The 19,011-nt window shown below is 40.3% G+C and overlaps 1 protein-coding gene across 1 annotated transcript in view; it reads right to left on the bottom strand.

Moving 5' to 3' along the window:
• Window positions 1-19,011, bottom strand: part of GRHL2 (grainyhead like transcription factor 2) — a 53,024-nt gene that overhangs the window by 12,512 nt on the left and 21,501 nt on the right. Inside the window, exons 8-12 of the mRNA XM_054515264.1 lie at window positions 17,108-17,202; window positions 8,284-8,442; window positions 2,684-2,771; window positions 2,458-2,597; window positions 464-495 (exon numbers count right to left, since the gene is read on the bottom strand). Of these exons, the coding sequence (XP_054371239.1) occupies window positions 464-495; window positions 2,458-2,597; window positions 2,684-2,771; window positions 8,284-8,442; window positions 17,108-17,202 (514 nt within the window). The remainder of the gene's footprint in view (window positions 1-463; window positions 496-2,457; window positions 2,598-2,683; window positions 2,772-8,283; window positions 8,443-17,107; window positions 17,203-19,011) is intronic.

Here is a 19,011-nt window from a genome sequence, read left to right on the forward strand (position 1 = left end):
AATTCTTCCAGTCCCTCCAAAGTCATACAGGGAGTGTTCCCATTTCCAACCTTTGTCCTTCCCAGGTTCTCTCTTCTCTTTCTGCCTTTCTCTTCTGGCACTTGTCTATTCTCTCTGCAGTTCCTGTATTTGTGGCATACACAGGTGTGCACAGCTAAACAGCTTTCAGGAATGCAGTGAAGTTCAGTGCTTCAATAAAAAATTCCCAGTTTTTAAGTTGAGAACCCTCATGCTTACATAGATGGCATTTCATTATCAAATATATTGTCCTCTCCCTGTATCAAAACTTAGGCCTCTTTTACTTGGAAATGTATTAAAACACAGACATAAAAAGCAAACAGTTTACATGGGAGAAATGAGGGAAGGGGGAGAAAGGGGTCAGTTTTATCTGATTTCGTATTTTGTATCAACTTTCTATGAGTTTAAAATGTTAACTGCAAAGCTTGTGAAACAAATATCTTACCCTTCTCTCTCGTCATCTGTATTATAGTAAACCTAGAAGGATGGAAATAAAAATCAATTATTCCCAAAACTCAGACACTTGCTTAACAGAATAACTTCAAAAGGGAGAAAAGACAAGTGTTTTGCAGTTTGTCATATGTTAAAAATCCTTTTCCTCCTATAAAACACAAACACCTCTAGTTCTAACTGTTATCTGGAAGAAGTGTGGCTTTGAGAAACTGCTGTTGAATATCATCTACTGGAAATATATCAAAGTTTATTTGAGAGACATTACCCTCTTCCCTGCTTTATATAATTTTCCCAATTATTTTACAATCCTCTAAATCAGATTGCTACTCACCTAAATAACCCCTAATACAATTTCAGCCACAACACTCAAAAGCTTTTGTATGTATTTAATACTGTCTGAAAAGCTAATTAAACTATAAAGAACAAGATTAAACTACAGGCCTAATGGAAATACAATTACTAAAGGTACAGCTGAACATTTTTTGCACAGGCTGTGGGCAGAAGCCCAAGTCCAGGTTTGTGTAAATCTGCGTAGCTCAGAGTCACCAGGACCAAATTTACAGCAGCAGCAAATGCAGCTGACAGTAGCAGGGGAGGTATAAAATCACAGTCTCTTGTCCAACACTTTACAGAACAGTCAGCCAAACTCCTCACAATGTGCCCACACTGCAGGTCTGCACCAACAAGTGCAGCAGCCCTGCAGGTGCTGAGCTGGGCAGGGTAGGGTAGGGCAAGCCACCCCAGACAGGTCTCCAGCACTGGCTCAGAGCACTCAGAGCACACTTGGCTCTCACTGGGAGCCTTCACTTCTGAAACTGTGCAATGGAAATAGCTCAGAGGTGTGTGTGTGCAAAGCTGAGGGCCGTAACTATGAGTTACAGCAATAAAAGACATGGCTGAATATTGCCTAAGAGCTAGGAAATGGGGATATCTTCCAGTTAGTTTAGAAAATTATTTACAGGATTATATATACTAAGGAATGTTTCCACCATCTCCTGTTTTGAAACAAATCCCCATTTCGGTTTGAAAGCCATGAGGACAGAAGGTACCCAACACTGATATGTGAGTGGGCATCTTTCCAACTTGGGAGAGTAAGCCTGTGACAGCTGTGATTAAACATCTGTGCTCTTTGTGCTTTGCTCAACCACAATTCTCACTGCTTCAAAATTGACAATTCCAACACTCAGTTTCGTTTAATCTTTGTCATTTTAGTATTTTCCAGCAAGATGCATAATAAATTTCCTCATCAACTATTTGTCTTAATAAACACATGCATAACTGTCTCATTCTGCTCCCTGAGATGTTAATAAATAACATGTTCATAGTAAAAAAGTTGTCAGAGCTGACCCTCCAGTTCAGGTTTTCAACTTCCCAACAGGTGATAAAATAGAAAAGAGCCAAGTTAGGAAAGACTTCCTTATGTTTACTAATGATAATAACTACCAATACTGAGTATTTAACATTAGTATGATGGAGTTTTACTTGGAAGGGTGAAATTTTTTTTTTCAAGGAATTTCCAGATCTCTAGGTGACGCCGACAGAAAATGGGTAGTGGTGTTTAGTGACCCTGCTCTTGATCTTTCTACACGGGTATGAGCTTGGACTTTGTTTTCAGCTGTGACAAGGAGGAGGATCTCTGCTACCACAAGGTGGCACTTCATTTCACCAAGCCAAAGAGTGCACTTAAAACCAGATTGTGTTTCAGTCACAAATCAACCTTATACTTGAAAGCAAAAGAATGACAGAACTGTAACAAAACCAAACTCGTCAGTTGTCAAAGAAGTATAAACTCCTCTGCACCCAGAACTCAGAAAGGTACTTGCCTCTTGTAAGGTCCTCTATAAGTGATGTGCCAAAAGTGCATTTACCAAAATGAGAGCTGAAACAAGTGGACCCCAGGAACAGTTATTTACTTCCCTAAAACCTGCCCCAGAGCAGAGGCAGCCAGGTGGCAAGTGGGCACCTGCTCATCTCATTATTTCCTACCTGTCCAGTTCTTTGTAGGTTTCCAAAGTGAACATCTGGTATGAAGAGAACGGGCTGGGAATCCAGGTCAGCCATTGTTTTGAAGAAGGTGATATCACTCTTTTTCTGCAGAGGGAGTGCACTCAACTTCCCTTCAGCTGCTAGGTGGATCACAAAGCACAGAGTTGTGAAGGGAGGCATGTTAAGCATGACTTAGCCCCAGACCAGAAAGGCCCATTTCACTCACCATTATTACATGAGGCTTGGGATGCCTGGCCTTTGCCTTTCTTCCTGTTCTGCTTTCTCTCTTCATCTCGGATTTTCCTTTCTGCTCCCTGATGCAAGAAAGACAACAAACAGAATTAGCCAAAGAGGAACCACCATGAGCTTTGTACTCTGCAATGCCTGCAACTACAGCATCAGACACACAGACATGCTAAAAGAGAAACTGGTTATTTCATTGAAGACAGATCTGTCCAGTCTGTTGGGAAGGTTTTGCATGGATCACCTGTGCCTGAGACTCAGCTGGCACATCCAGCAGCTCCCAGGGCTGCAGACAGCAAGGGGAACATATCCACATGTTGGTTTGGAGGAGCCAGGACAGGCAGTGTGCAGTCTGTAGCAGGACTGATGCCAGCACAGCTTGTACAAAGAGCATCCCAAGCCCAGTGACTCTACAATGGACAGAGTGATCAGGCCAAATATTTTGTGTATATAATGGCATAAAACACCTGCAGGATTGCTATCATTTTACATAATGTCTGTGCTGAGGTTGTCCCTAAACTCTCCTCCACCCACTTTGCCTGGGGGTGGCATTGCTCCACTGTAGCCAGCTGTGCAGAGCTTTGAGAACTGACAGTCCAAAAAGGCTGTGCTGACAGCTTGCCAACATTGCAAGGGTTCTTACAGAAAAATACAGGCATTTCAAACTGGGAGAAGCTCTCCAGAAATAGGAAAGCAATGTAGCACTGCCCTATTAGGTACCAGGAACTCCTGGGAAGTTGCAGGCTTCTGTTATGTAAATACACTCTCAACAAGTTTCAAAAATAAAACTTGTTATTGACATAAAAAGCAGCAACACCTCCTTTGAAGTTCTCCTAATTTACTTTATAAATAATACCTATCACATTGTGAAGGGTAATGAAGATCCATATGCTCCCAGACAGTTGGCAGGCAAGATTACAGAATTTTTTTCCAAATTAAAATTAGAAGTTTCTTGAATAGAAAGGGAGAGGAGGGAGGTAAGGAAAGCAAAAAACACCCACTCAAGATGGCAAAATTCACACATGAGTCAATGAACCAAGTTTAGAAAGAGTGCAAGGAAAGATGTACTCCTGGCTGTGATCTATCAGTAGATTTCCAGAGGCTGAAAGAGCTGGAGGAGGAAATAGCTCTTTAGGAAAACATGAATGTGTCAAACAGAAACACTGCCTCCAGACCACGTCCCAGTCCAGTTGTCACTCACCAACCTCAACCGCAGAAGCCAAGGGATTCAGAGTTGTGCACTTATCAAAATTGTTTCTAGAGGTACATTTGTAACCTTTAAAGCCACCTGTTCTTTCTAAGAAAGGAGCAAAAATACACATCCCAGCCACTGTTCAGCAAAAAGCACATCCTGAGAAACCTGTGCTGCACAAAGGGCTCTGCCAGGTGGCCACAGCCACACCTATCACTCGGTGCTGCCACTCTGCTGCTCACAGGAAACAGGATGAACCATCAAAGTACTTCATACACAGCACCAAGTGCGAGTTTTCTCTCAGGAAAGCAGAAACTGAGGAGGATTCTGCCTTTTATACATAATAAAAAATATATACTTTACTGATTTTCTGTAATATTCTTTGTAACCATGAACTTGGTGACACTTTACAGCTTTCTCTTCAGTCATTCATTCAAGGCAACAGACCCCAAGATCTCTGGGGGGCAGGCAATCCCTGGGCTGGGCAGTCATTCCCATCTACCAGTGTTTATTTGTGCCACAGCCACTTCACAAATGTGGCAACTGCAATACCCACAAAACTACCTACCAGCCCTTTTGAGCTTGGAGCAGCCCACATGGCAGGGCCAGCCCAGCCTACAGAATGGATGTCATAGTCACAGGGATGAGACCACAAAATGATTTTTGCATACTGGAGCATTTCTGCTGCATAGTCTTGACAGCTGAGCCATCTGACACATACCTAATAAACCACAGCTTGCACATCTCTTCAGGACAGAAGAAATTACCCTTCTACTGGGGACTATAAACTATGCTGCAATCAGTGAAATAATGAAATGAGTTCTTTATTTTTTCATTGATATCTGGGCTTTGTATAAATGCAAGGAGTACTTCTGCTACTAATTATTAACAAAATGCAGCCTACGAATTTCAGCTGATTCAAAGTATTTTCTTCCTAATCCTTCAACTCATTTAAACTTAAGTCTTGCACCACTCTGATGCTCATGTGTACTCTTGCTTCTAGTTCCAGGCTAAAGCATTCCACATCTCATTGGGCAGGCACATAGACATAGGCTGATGTCTGTGTGCCTGCCCAATGAGATGTGGAATGCTTTAGCCTGGAAATAGAAGCCCTCTCCAAAGCTGAAGATTAATAGGCAATTACAGTTGCTAAATACTCTATGATAGTCCATTTTCTCTATGATGATCCACATCAAAAACAAGGACGTGAGAACTGCACATATTCCAAAGAACATGTATTTTTCAGGTTAAACAAAACTGGATTAATTTATTCTAATTTGGATCAATGTTATGGTATTTGCCAAGTCAAGTTCTGCTTCTTTTCAGCAAAGATAATGACATATAGAAAATCAAGTAGCTCTGAAGTCCCAGTTCTTTCATACACAGTGGCTAAAGCATTGTGCAATATATAAATATAAATAGGCCTGGTAGCAAGTTTCCCTGACAACCTACTTAAGGAATAAAAATTAGATAAACTTATAATGCAGCATCAGTGACTGCAAGGCAGAGAATTAGCACTGACAAAACAAGATGTGGACTGTAACAAATGCTTTGAAGATTGCCTACTGAAAAACAAACATGGGCAAAAGATTGGATGACAAATAGGGAGTATGGTAAAGTTAAATTTGTTAAGTAACATTTACAGCCTTTGCAACATTTATCTCCATATATTTATGTCACAAGCACATACTGGATGCGAGTTGGTGTTGCTCTCTAGTTTATATGTGAACTAATATTAAAATTAAGGAATTGCCAGAATAAATACTAACTTATATATATATATAATATGTACCACTTAGCTAAATGCAGATTTATTTCTTCAAAGATAACTCTTTCCACAACAGCTACGCTGTGTTGCAGCTACAAGACATTAATTTGTCAGTGAATGTTCTTAAAAACTGGACACCTCCACCTGTGATTTATCTACGTGAATATACAAATACACCTACTGGTTTTAAAGAGGCACCACCACTACAGAAAGAAACATTTTTAATAACACCTCAGGCACGGAAACCTTTATTTCTTCCATGTTGCAGAATGAGAAACATTTCACACTTAGGGAGAGGAATTTACTGTGCAGTTCCACTAGGCCAGGTGATTGTAATAAATCAGGTACTTTTGTCATCAGCTTCTCTTTGAGGCTGTCAGATTGGGGCATAACAGAGCAGTTCACACTTTCAGAATATATAAAGATCATTATATGATTGCTGAGTGGCTTTTTTTATGTTCCTATAGTACCTCTTCAATTCATCAGGACAAGGAGGTAGGCAATAAATAACAGTCACAGCTTCATGGCCTTTCCCAAGGAGGCAGCAAGCTTTGTCCATGTCACTGAGGGGAGAGCCACAGGCTAGCAAGAGAAACTGAACCATTTAGCACCACCTTAACCAGAGCCAGGGGTTTATTTTGACATCTTGAAAAGATGAGGATACCCAGCCACACCAACTACCTTCCTCTGAGCACATTGAATTCTCCCAGTGCCACCAGCAAGTGGAAATTTTCCAAACATTTATTTACTTACAAAAGCCCTGTGACAAATGGATGTTGGTAAAGATCTGGCAACATAAGTTTGGGGAGAAGGAAGAATTTGTCTCTTACCAAGTGCCAATTAGCACAAACTGTCATGTGCATTGACCTCAATAATTTTCATTTGCTCAAGTCACTTTCACACCCGCATTAACTTAAAAAGCTCTACGTGTGTGCATATATTTATATTATACACATATACAGCCTATTATCAATACCCTTGAGCCCTTCAGTTCCCACTTCCAATTTCTGATGTATATAACACTTTAACTACCCCTGTGATCTCTCCTACTTTGAGACAGTTTTGATTAATAGACTCAACAATTATTTCCTGCTTTTTCGTCTGGATACTTGAAGCTCCAATTAAGGCAATAGATGCAATGAACATGTATTATTCAAAATCTCCACCAGTTGTATCTAGAGGTCACCCTTGATGAGTTTGTGCTCTGAATTTCCTTCCTTTTTTTTAATAATTCAAGTTTTTCTAATTGCGCTTCAGAAAGAGGTAGATGAAAACGACTTGGTACTTTGATATTTACTGAGCTTTTAAGATCCAGCTGTAGCTTCAAATCTCTCAATATTTGACATTCAAAGTTACAATTAAAAGCATAGCATTTTGGCTGCAATAAGACCTCAGTGCATACATTTACATTCATTACTTCCAAAGATTTTCCTCCACTAACACAACAGACTGATTAGCCCTCAAGATGTCGTTGTCAAAACGGCAACAGGGGAATGAACTGAAAAGGGGGAAGGAGCAGCAACACAGAGACCTGAAACAGTTGAACTCTTCCCTTTCCATTAAAAAGTTAATGTTATGTTTTGCCTGGGGCATGGCCTTTTGTCTCTCTATTCCCACCTGTAGGATGGCAAGACTAATTTGGATAAAATTCCAAGTCACTTAAATAGATGTAGGCTCCTGAATCCCTGAACCTTGACTAGAATCCAGGCATCAGCTCCCCTATGAAAGATGTTTCTCAGCATGGAGAAAGTCATCAGTTAACAGATGCTAAACAAAACTGAAAAGTGGTCACACTCTCTTTGAAGAATCATCACTGACATTTCTGAGGAACTGTTTCTACCTGCTGATATACACTGCTGACCATGACACTGTCTAATTCATTCAGGCGTGATCTATGTCTGGGTGCTGAAACATCTTACTAGTCTCCACAGAGGAGCAGTCATACCTACAGCAAAAAACCAAAATTTTGCTTAAGAGGGTGTGAACATACACAAAAAAATAGTTACTGAATTACAAAATGGGAATGGCTAATATATTTTTTGTATTTTACTTTTGATAAGAAAATCCTAGCAACATAAGAGTTTCTAAAATAACTGTAAGTAAAGCAAGGGGAAAACCCATCAGCTGTGTCACTGGAATTTGCTGGTTTCCATTGCATTATAAGAAGGAGCTTGGCAGACCCTCACAGAAAAGTGCATTTTTTCTATCAGAGAAACTGACATGAAGTTTACCTGCTATCTATCCTGGCTGTCAGTTAGAAGGGAGGACATCAGCAGACTGCCACTTGTGTAAGTGAGCCTGTGATCAGCACTGACCTTCCAAATAGAGATATTTGCATTTTCTATTACTTTATTGATATTCCATAATCATGACCTGTAACATGCTGTCCTTAAACAGTCCAACTATTGCTCACAAGCTGAGAAATCAGGGCCAAAAAGGCTGCAAAGCAGTAAAATAATGACATGATAATCAGTTAGATTTGTGATACAGCTGGACCAAATGCTATGATGAAATACAATTCTTTAAGGTAAGAAACAGCATTTAATTAGGTCTAATATACAGCAACAATAAACTGCCTAACAAGATTCCTCCTTTATCCATGGTAACTGTGCTTTGCACTTACCTTGTCACAAAAAACCTTGATCTGGCAGTAGGCTCGGTGGATAGGTTTATTGCTGCGGTTGTTGTAGCTGTAAGTATCGATCTGAATCATCAAAGGAAGCCCTTTTACTCCTTTTTGTGAGGAGAAGTCTGTGCTCAAGCAATTCACTGTGATGAAAATCTGTGTGCCAGAGAGATTACTTTTTAAAATGTGGTGCAAACAACAATTAAACTTCCAGAAATACATTACAAGAAATGGGAAAATAAAATAAAAAGGTTTTAATTCAGCTATGATGCACGCTCTGGCAATTCACACATTTATCCTCCACTTCTGTCCAGCAAAGACACTCTATCCTGGGAAGAACAAACTTGAAAACCATATATTGCTGCTTCAGTTTGGATCAGAAGTTCACATTTGAGGTGAATCATTTGGTTCTCCCAACTTACCGTGCTTTGGTTCACACCAGAGGCTCAGAATACATGAACTGGATACTTTTTGGAAGAGCCAGACCAGAAAGATATGCTCCAGGAGCACTCAGATCCTCCAGCTGCTCATAGTTGCTTAGTTCATGGGAACTGACTAAAGATAATCTGAGATAAAACCTCCTAAAACGTGCCTTATGTGGATGTCAGGTCTTTAGCCCTTACTTGTTCCACCCCTCAACCCTGCTCTGTATGTTTGCACTATTTGTTGATACAGATCATCTTGCTTCACCCTTTCCAGCTGCCTTAGGTATGGCTTGCTCATCTGACAGCTCATTCAAATTCAGTAGGACAAAGATAAACTCTACTCCTTTTATTTTAAACATTTTCTTCACAGACTCATTGACACTACTGCTTTCTCCATCCCATCAATAGATACTCCCGTGTTTCACTTTAAGGGCCCTTCACAGTCATTCCTCCTTTTCAAAGATGCATCTCACCCTGTGTTTCAAACTGGGAAGGAATTTTTCAAATATTCATAAAACTACTCCCTACCTCTTCTCAGAAGTTCTCTTTGTTCCACAGCATCCACATAACTTGACACTGCATTCAGAGAGTCACAGAGTCATCTGAGCTGAAAGGGACTGGGAAGCATCATCGGGCCCAGCTCTTAATGGCCCATCCAGGGATGGAACCCACAACCTCAGCATTAACCAACTGAGCTAGCAAGTCCCCTGCTTCAGAAATCCATCTCTTTCTCTCCTTCTACAACAAAAACTTACAACTTGATAGTCACTAATCATCTCCCTCTCATTAACTCAATTGGCACCATGGGACAAGGTGTGTGTCATCTGTACAGGACTGGGGAGAAGGGTCTCCCACCACCAAAGTCTTCCAAGGACTATTCTGAGGTAAAGCAAACATTATGAACTGAAATACCACCAATAGCTTTCAGTCAGGATGGCATTCATAAAACTCAAGAGAAGAAACTAGATAAAAAATCTAATTTTCAGCCCAGTGAGGAATATGTGCATTACATAATAATTTGGGGCAATTATGTATTGATTCTACTTTTCACTTGCCCTTAGTTTTAAAAAGCAACAACAAAACACCAAACAAAACAAAACCCCAAAAGTGTGAACCATGGAAAAGGACTGAGAAAACCAGCAGTACATACTCCTGAACCAGGAGGATGTGAAACCTGCTCCAGAAGAATAAGGACACTCAGGAAAGAAGAGATCTCAAACTGGTCTCTCAAACAGACCTGATGCACCCCTCACAGGGCAGAGGAGAGGGCAGCAGGCCCCTGGGGTCTGGGAGGATTCCTGAAGGAAGAGCATGAAGGACATCCCCCCCTCCTGCCCCTCCATTCCACAAACAGGGAAAATAAACTAACAGCATGAGCGACCAGAATGCAACATCCCTAAGAAAGACAACTGAATATAAAGAAGGGCTCCAGCAGGGCTGGTGGGGGATACTTTACCCTCCTGGCAGAAGTTAACATTACAGTCAGGGTCTTTATGATGGAGCCAGAGCAGCTTGTTTGCCTGACTGAGCTAATGGCCCCTCCTCTCTGCTTCTGATTGTATCACAGAGCTGCATTTACAAATGAAATAGTTGAACTTTAACTGCCGAGAGAAGAGGGAGGCAGGGAAAGGCCCTAGGTGAAACTCTGATTTTGAAGCTGATAGTGTTATTTCTGTTTCAAATTACAAGTTGATCTCCTCCAGCTCCAAAGATAAGTGTAGACACAGAGAATACCCTTTGAAATACAACAGCCTGAATTTTTATTTGCCTTCAGAATCATTTATGGTGTCAGGGCAACGGTTTAAAGTGTGTGTGAACACACAGTAGTGGAAGGAAGTCTAGCATAAAACAGAATCTGGTCTCCCTATATTTTAGCCCATACTTCTGCACAGGGATTTTCCAAAATGTACATTCAAATGTGAGAAGACATGCAGGCTTTGCATCTACCTAGCAGTTTGTACTACTTCCACCCTTGCTGCACACTCAGCTGAGAAGCAAAAAAGATATCTTGTCCCACCTTAATCAACTACATACACTGTGTCATCTCTTCCACTGCCTCCACAATCACAGAGCAGAGTAGGAACGGCTGGGGAAGACAGACTTTATGGTTTCAAGAGTCCCCATACAGCAATAACAGATTATTCAGCATGAATAATAGATAGATGCTGTAGGACTCAGTGTCTTGTCCTGACACTGTAATACATCAGGACCTCTCTGAGGAGCAATGACTGTACATTCATGCACATGAAGCGTACTACACTTTCTGTCATATCATTTGCACCCCACAAATAGACAGATGGATTTGAATTAACACAGATCATTGATACTGGGGAAATTTTCTGTCTCCATGCAATGTTCTATTAGCTTTCCTGTAAAGCACCGCACTGACTTTGGATTTGGAAAACACAGGGGTGTATAGAGGGAAAGGGAAGAGGGCATAGCTTCCGTTATTTATTTTAGGGGGTTTCTTCTTTGCATGACCAAAGATTTGCACCAGTGCAGCAGGCTGCTATGGTGAAGAGGACCTGAAGAAACATCTGGACAGTCCCCTTCTCTCTCCCCTGGTCTGACCAGACACTATCTTCCCAAAGCAGTGACCTGCTCTGAGCAGCACTGATTTGAGCCATTTGTCCAAACACATCCTACTTTGCCCTTTGCAACTCTCATCTTCCCCCTCTTTCCAGCTCCTGTCCATAATGCATGTACTCCTACTCTTGATGAGACAAGGGGCAAAACAACTCCACGGTCAGTCACAAAACGGAGAGCTTTTCTACTTTTCTTAGAAGATACCCAGATTTAAGATCTCCTTTGCTGTGGTATTTTGCATAGTAGAATGAACATGGTTAGAAAATGTAGAGTTAAGTAGAAATTACAGTAGCAGGAAGAGAAATCACTGTCTCCCTCCCAATCCCTGTCTACACTTGTCATAGAACTGTATTAATAAAAGTTAGTGTGAAGTACCCGAATTCAGAGGCAACTTTTTTTCGTGTGCAAACTGGATTTTAGCAATGTTTTGCTATCTGGAACTCATTGTATAATTGTCATTATAGTGATATCTTTTTTTTTTAATGTCAGCATATCTTAGATTAGAGCAATTAATGGCAGAGTTCCACCCACCTAGTCTCCAGCTCAGGCACACCATTGGCAATTAAATACTAATTTAGAGAACCATTTAGTGCTGAGAAAGGTTCAGAAGTGGCCCAAGATAACAACAGCTCTTCTATTTGTTATAGAGCACGTCTAGAAAAAGCACTCTGTCTTTTGGGGACTACTCCTCCATGGTGTAGCTGCTATTATAAGAATTACTGTTTGTTAAATACTGCAGCATAATTAGGGATGTACAAGACACAAACACAGTAAGCTGCCTTAAGGGAAAGCAAGGCTCAGAAGTGCATTTCCCTTTTTATCATTTAATTCAGCCAACATGACTCTTGCTGCGGTCTCTCAGCTTATACACTAAAGGTCTACAGCTATGAAACTTCTAATATAAGCCTTTTATTGCTATTTACATTTCTGGCTCCCATTGTCTCAGAAACTGCCAAGGGCAGAAGGGAGGCACAAAATAAGAAACTTAGAGCAATTTCTCTAATGAATACTGGCAATACATAGAACCCGGGTGACGGGTCTCTTAAAAGTCTGCTTTAAAAGGTTCCTCCCTCCAGACCCTAACAACAAAGAGTTAACTGACTTGTCTCTCAAATGACTAACATCAATCCCATCATTCTTCATACACACAGAAAGTGTGGGGTTATAGTTTCTCCTACCAGCCGTTACCTTATAAATCCCACACAAAGGTAAGACCTTTGTTTTATTTCAATACAAATGTCTCCAGCAAATGTTTACACTACTCTTTTGAAGCTTCCTCAACCCACACCACACCCCGGCAACTACATAAAAATGCCATTTGCTTTGAATCCCAGATGCATACTTACCAAGCCATTTGTATACACTGAATTTCAACAATATGTGCTACCACAGGTTAACTCTTCTCTAATATATACACGTGTGTGTGCATGTCTTGCATCTATATATACACTCATATATATATATATATGCACACTTGCACACACAGACATGGTTTATTAAAGTAGCTGCCAAGTTTAATCCTACATAATTTCTGCTACTAACTCCCCAAAATGAAGCATCTTTTCCTTCAACCTTTACATTTTTAGAGTAGAGAAGACATTAATTTCCTTCCTAATTAAATTAAATTTGATGTAACTTGAGAAGGAAATTCACAATTAAGGAAAAAAAATCTTATACTAGTCAAAGCCTGGCCTAAGTATCACTAATGATGTTTAAGAAATATGGATTGCCACAATACGAATTACTGCTAGAGATAGTGCTGTTCTATAAACTTAATTTTACCATTGTACCCACTGGAATTGGAGCTTACTTTGGCCCATGATATCCAAGAACCTAATCCTGCAAATCAGTCACTCTTTGAAAACAGCTTATTACTGTATGAGCCATGCCAAAACTCATTAAATAACTGGAAAGGTTCCCAGAGGCTTCAGCATACTTTGGATTAAAGATCTACATTTCAGTTAAATATAGCAGGGCAGTTATTGCACGCAAGTATACACAACAACTGCTCAGCACACAACTCCTGCACTCACTGAAATCATCTCACTCATTTGCCAGCACCTGCCTGAATAACACAGCCACAAACATGTCTGTTTATTGCGTGTCCAAGTTGCAGTGCTTAGCAGAAATCTGTAATCTCTTGATATCACTGAAAACTGCTTGTCTCTTTAAGGAGACATATTTTGTTAGCAACTGCTCACTGAAGTAATATCTTTGATTTCAAGATTAAAAAATACTTTCCATAAAAATATACAATTGTTTCAAGAAGTAACACCATCACAGCCAATGTAAATGCACCGAATACCTACCAGAGAGAAGTCATATCTCAAGGAGGTGGTATGGTTTATGACAAATATATTATCCTTTGACCAAGACAATTCTGTCTCTTTAAGTATCTTTCTTGCAAACTAACTTCTGTTAGTGCTAACACTGCAAGCAGACAGATGAATGTCTATCAGAAATGAAGCTGAGTCTGTTCAAGAGCCTCCACTAGAACTTTGTCCACTTGCCAGATGCTGCAGCAAAATCATCTACAGGGCAACAGCAAGGCAACTACATAGCTTCTAGCATATTATAAAGACACTTTCAAAAGACAGTTAAAATGTCAGCCAGTTGTTAATTGTTGTTTGTTTCTTCATCTTTTCTTAAAGAACTCCTTTAAAAATACCAAACATAGCATTTGGGCTCAACCAAAGGGAGACAACAAATCACCTTACACATAAACATTACATATTTATAACAGAATTAAATATGGGAGGGAAACAAAGATGGATTGTACAAAACTGTTCTTCTCTTCCTACCCCTGCTCCCTTACAGCAATATCTTTGTTTTAAGAAAGCACTGACTTTGACATGGCTATAGAGCCTTCCCCTCATTTCCCTGGATCCTGCTCTGAGCCACAAGCCCCACAGTGACCTCTAGATAAGAGCCCCAGCAGAAAAGGATGCTGTTGTAGAAAAGGGTAAGGATGTGCCAGGACTAACTCTCCTCTGCCAGAGGTAAGGGAACTGCTGCTGTCAACCAGGCACAGCAGAGAGAACACTAGCAGAGTGGTGTTTCTGACTTTGGTGCTGTTTCCTTAGATCACAGAAAGCAACAGTGTGATGATTCCACCTCTTGAAATGCACTGTACAAGATTCTTGTTCTGCCAAGCAGCAGCTGGAAGATGACACACCAAGCATGGTGAACTGGAGCCAACAGCCCAGTTCCACTGACATTACTGGGGCAACAGAGAGAGGCCTCTGCCTGTACCCTCTGCATTCCTGTTTATTCCACTAAGACCCAGCATGAGATGCTGCCTTAACCAGCCCTTAGCAGGCTCACTGGTAGCTGGCAAATTCTGACTGCCACACCCATTCTCTGATACCCTCATCCTGAAGGGCTGCAAGGGGAAGGCCTGCTCTGTGTGTGAGAGGAAAAGTCTGACTTCAAATGAGGAGAAACATGGTTTTGAATTAGCTGCTATCCAGGTGGAGTAGGAAAGTGACAAACCCGATGTTCAAAATAGGTCTTCTAAATGTGGGATTTAGTTTCCCAGGAGAGAGAGATCTATTTGGTTAGGATTTCTACTACTTCTGTTTGATTTTCCACACTCCCCAGTGCACTTCCAACAAGAAGTTTTTCTTTGCTTCTTCCAGGGCCAGTAGAGTGCTTCATCACATCCCAACTCAGAGGCCCTGAAAAGAACTGTTGTGTGCCACTTTTGTCTAACTTGATTAAAAAAAAAGGCTTTTGTGCCTCTGAGAGGGTTAAGTTTTAATCTTGAAATTGTGGTGAAAATGGAAAATAATACCAAACAGAAACAATAGAGGCAGTTGAAAGATCATCATTCAAAAAGCTTAGGAAAAGGGAGTCTGTAATTATTCTTCATCTCCCATGGATGAGGTAATTGCTGGAGAAAAAACAGCCTTCAGTGACGTGCCTCAGAACCCACAGCTTTCCAACACCGCAGGGGCATCCTATGGGAATCCCCAGACCCAGTGCAAGCAGTTACTGTATCAAACTTCCCAACAGGAGCAAGCACGTACACAGACGTGTGTGTGTGTGTGTGTGTGTGGGGAGGGAAACATTGGAGCACAGACAAAGTGATAAACTTTCACATACAATCTGATTTATGCTTGATAGCCAAAACTAAAGCATGTTATAAATCCTCTTTTATCAATACATTTACAGTTCAAGCTCCTAAAAGATCAGATATTTAATACCCCAAAATAAATATGCATAAGCCAATTTGCATTTTAATCACTATTTCCTGCAGAAATACAAGCAGCCTAAATTTCACTCCTAGCACTTTTTTAATTCAGAAAGAGTCTTTACTTTAAAATCTCAGCTTGTTTTGTTTCCAGTGATCATTGCAAAATTTGTGTTTATAATGTTCTGGCACCCAAGGCAAGAGCCAGGTGAATGGTGTGAGATTAGGAAAAAACGTCTGAGGTTAACAGCTGACATTAATGGATGTGACTTCCTTGTTCCTAGATCAACATGGGTGTCTTGCTAAGTCTGGCTTGGAGCTGCAAATGCAAATGACAGAGAGCTGCCAGCCCTGGGACAAGACTGCCAGGTTCTAGCCCTGGTAGTGCTTCTGTAAAGGTCCTCGAGGAGGACTGCAGTGTTGCAGATCCCAAATCGGTGTTTGCTTGCACAGTGATCACACACACACACAGCAGTTGCCTGTTGTGACTGCAGAAGACAACCTACAGATGTATTTTGAAATGGAAACACATAATAGGGAAAATCTGGGCCGTTGAAAAGGTAATCTCTACATGAGTAAATACAGCACCATTAGCAACTGGGCCAAGTACAACTCTGTTTATCAAGGCCTGCTTTTGAAAGAGCTAGGTGATTTTCAGAACTATTGTCTTTCCTTTTAAGATGCACATCAGAGATTAAATCCCTGTTACTATAAACAGTCAGTACCTTCAGTCAGGAGTCAGGACAGTGAGTGTTAATGCTACCACTCAGTGTTCAGTACAAGTTCTCAGAGGACTCACTCGGAGGATGCAACCTCTCTATTGCTGCTGGAAATGCAGTGGGCAATTATGCATGAAGAGGTCTTTGTATTTGAAAGATTCATAGCTCTACTTAAGCACTGGACATTTTGTGTTCAACATGAAAACACTATCAGGAGTTTGCCGAGCTCAGTGTTTGCTGTTTATTAACTACATCCCCAAGAGTACTGCATTACCCTCACTCATTTTACACAGCCTATTTCCCTTGTTGTTTGCTTTCCGGGGGCCAACTTCTTATAATTACCGGCAGTTTTTCATTTCTCCCACACTAGTCTATGCAGCTGAAGCACTCTGACAGCCTTTGTACAACCTTATCTGTAAGAAACTAGTTAAGGTGTTCTGATGTCCTGCTTTATAGGTCCACTTAAGAGCCACATTCCTGAATGAAAACCCCATGCCTGAGGGTACTTGACCATTAAAAAAGGGAAAAGAAAAAAAAAAAAAAACCAAACCAAAAAACGTCTCAGTCCTCAAAAATACATTCATTCCAAATTGCAAAGATGGTCTGTGTAACAATATAAAATAAATGGCACCAACACAAGGAAGGCATAGTCTAACTTACAGAATATGGATTATTGGAGATGCTGATAGTGTAGAAAGTAAGTTGACAGTTTGGAGAAAGAAAAGACTCAGCTTGTGTCTTACACCTGGCTTTGCAAATAGGAAAAAAATCTTTTACTTTCTCAGGCTGGGCACCTACCAACAAGCCCTCTTACTTCTCAGAAAGGAGAGAAGTGGAGCAGTGCCCAACGATGGATGGTACTTATATAAATGGATGCCATCTGCATGGCTTTTCCTCACCTTTGCCTCCTCATTGACATCCCAAGTAAAGGACACAGCATTGAATGCAATTTCTTCAATATTCCCAATGGTATTAAAACTCTCCTTGTAATCAGCTGCAAGAAAAAACAAGAGTCATGAAAAAACTTGAACTGTTTTACAACTCATAGTGCTTCTTTGCTTCTTAAGCTGAGTTGTCTAGTGCATCAAAACCACCTCTTGTATTGTTTATGATTAATTATGAATAATCTTTATTACAAAGAGGTAATATAATGCAACCTGAATCTTAAGCATAGTATATCACTAGCTAATGTGATACTACAGTATCTGCACCTTCTTCTCACTTCTTCCCCACTGCTGTTATTATTATCATCAATAAACTAGCATTTTGGAAGGAATGAAAAGCAAAAGGGAGGAAGATTTCAAAGTTTACTAACCCTCCCCCAAAACAGTAAGACAAAACTATATAAAACAGACAACTCCCAAGTCCTCTTTATAATTGAAAAAAGGAACAAGCACTGCTTTTCTCTCGCTTTGCTGGACAGTTTAACACCTTTTATTCTTTTTGATGACAGATTAAGAGAGATACCAGGTAATAGCTGCTTGATTAAAGGAACTTCCAGATCGTTCACACTAATGGAATAACTCTCTCTGGGACAAACATTTCCTAAGAATTCCTCGAGGGCTGTAATTGGACTCAGTGCCAGAGGGCTGAGATTACACTCCTGATCTAAAGTTTGCCCAAATCCGTGCTTCAGAAGCATGCTGATTCTTAGCTTTGTAATCAGTTATAGAAAGAGGGTGTTTTTGTATTCTGTGCGACACACAAATGATTCCAATATTCATTCCCTTTGCCTAAACTGTTGATCTCTAAAAAATAAGTTATAGATAATAACTGTTTTAAAATAATTTATAAGAAAAAACATTGCTACAAGAATAATTACTTCATGTTTGAGACTGGCAATCAGTATACTTTTCTCTCATTTGAAACACAAGAATGCTGGCATCTCATTCGGTAAATAAAATTGTGTTCCTGGGATCCATGAATGATTTTAGATACAGTAAAAAAAAAATCACTTTAGACCATAAGAACAGCACGAGATATTTGGTGATGTAGCAAATTAGCAAAGTGTTTGAGAGAGCAGGCAGGCTTTCATTCCCACCTTGAACTCAGGTCTCCTTTTTAACTGAAGTCATTGGCTTCACTATCTAAATTCAGTGTAGGGATGCAAATGAGAGGAATTAGAAGACACATAAGTAGTTTAATATGCATGTGCACACATCCACCCACCTCTTAAATTTATGATTCACCAGAAAGTGCCTCGTGCAACTGACTGCTGCATATGGGCGTGCTGTGTAGGTGCACTTTGGAAAGACATGAACAAGATGTCTTGTAAAGACACCTGTTTTCTTGTCTTAAAAGGCTGTCAGAACCTCACATCCCACCAACCCTTCCTTTCTCTCAACACATGCCTGTCCTTTAATTGCTATACACAAATCTCATGGAGTGTCTATGTGACACCGTTAAAAAGCAGAAGTGCATCCTATTCCCCTCAATTTACATCCAATTAAAGAAGGATCCTCAGTTGATTAAGAAACCGTTTACACCTCAGAATATTTGAAAGCTGTTAGAGTGACTACAACTTTTCCACTTCTCCTGCTGTGAGTTACCAGAAAGAGAAAATCAGCATGTTCAATAAGCAAAAAATGGTTGCACAGGAGTTATTTCCTCTTTTGTTACATAAATTGCATATAAAACAATGGCAAATTTTTAATGCTAAACATTTATCATGCATTACATGTCATTGCATACTTTTGTATTGTGCACATAAATAATACAAACTATCCTGAAAAAAACAAGGGCAAGTTTCTATGGAGCGCAAAGTTTCCACACCCATACTTCATATTTGAACCTGTTCTAGTAT

The sequence above is a fragment of the Molothrus ater genome, chromosome 1 (assembly GCF_012460135.2).
Source record: "Molothrus ater isolate BHLD 08-10-18 breed brown headed cowbird chromosome 1, BPBGC_Mater_1.1, whole genome shotgun sequence".
Taxonomy (NCBI): Eukaryota; Metazoa; Chordata; class Aves; order Passeriformes; family Icteridae; genus Molothrus; species Molothrus ater.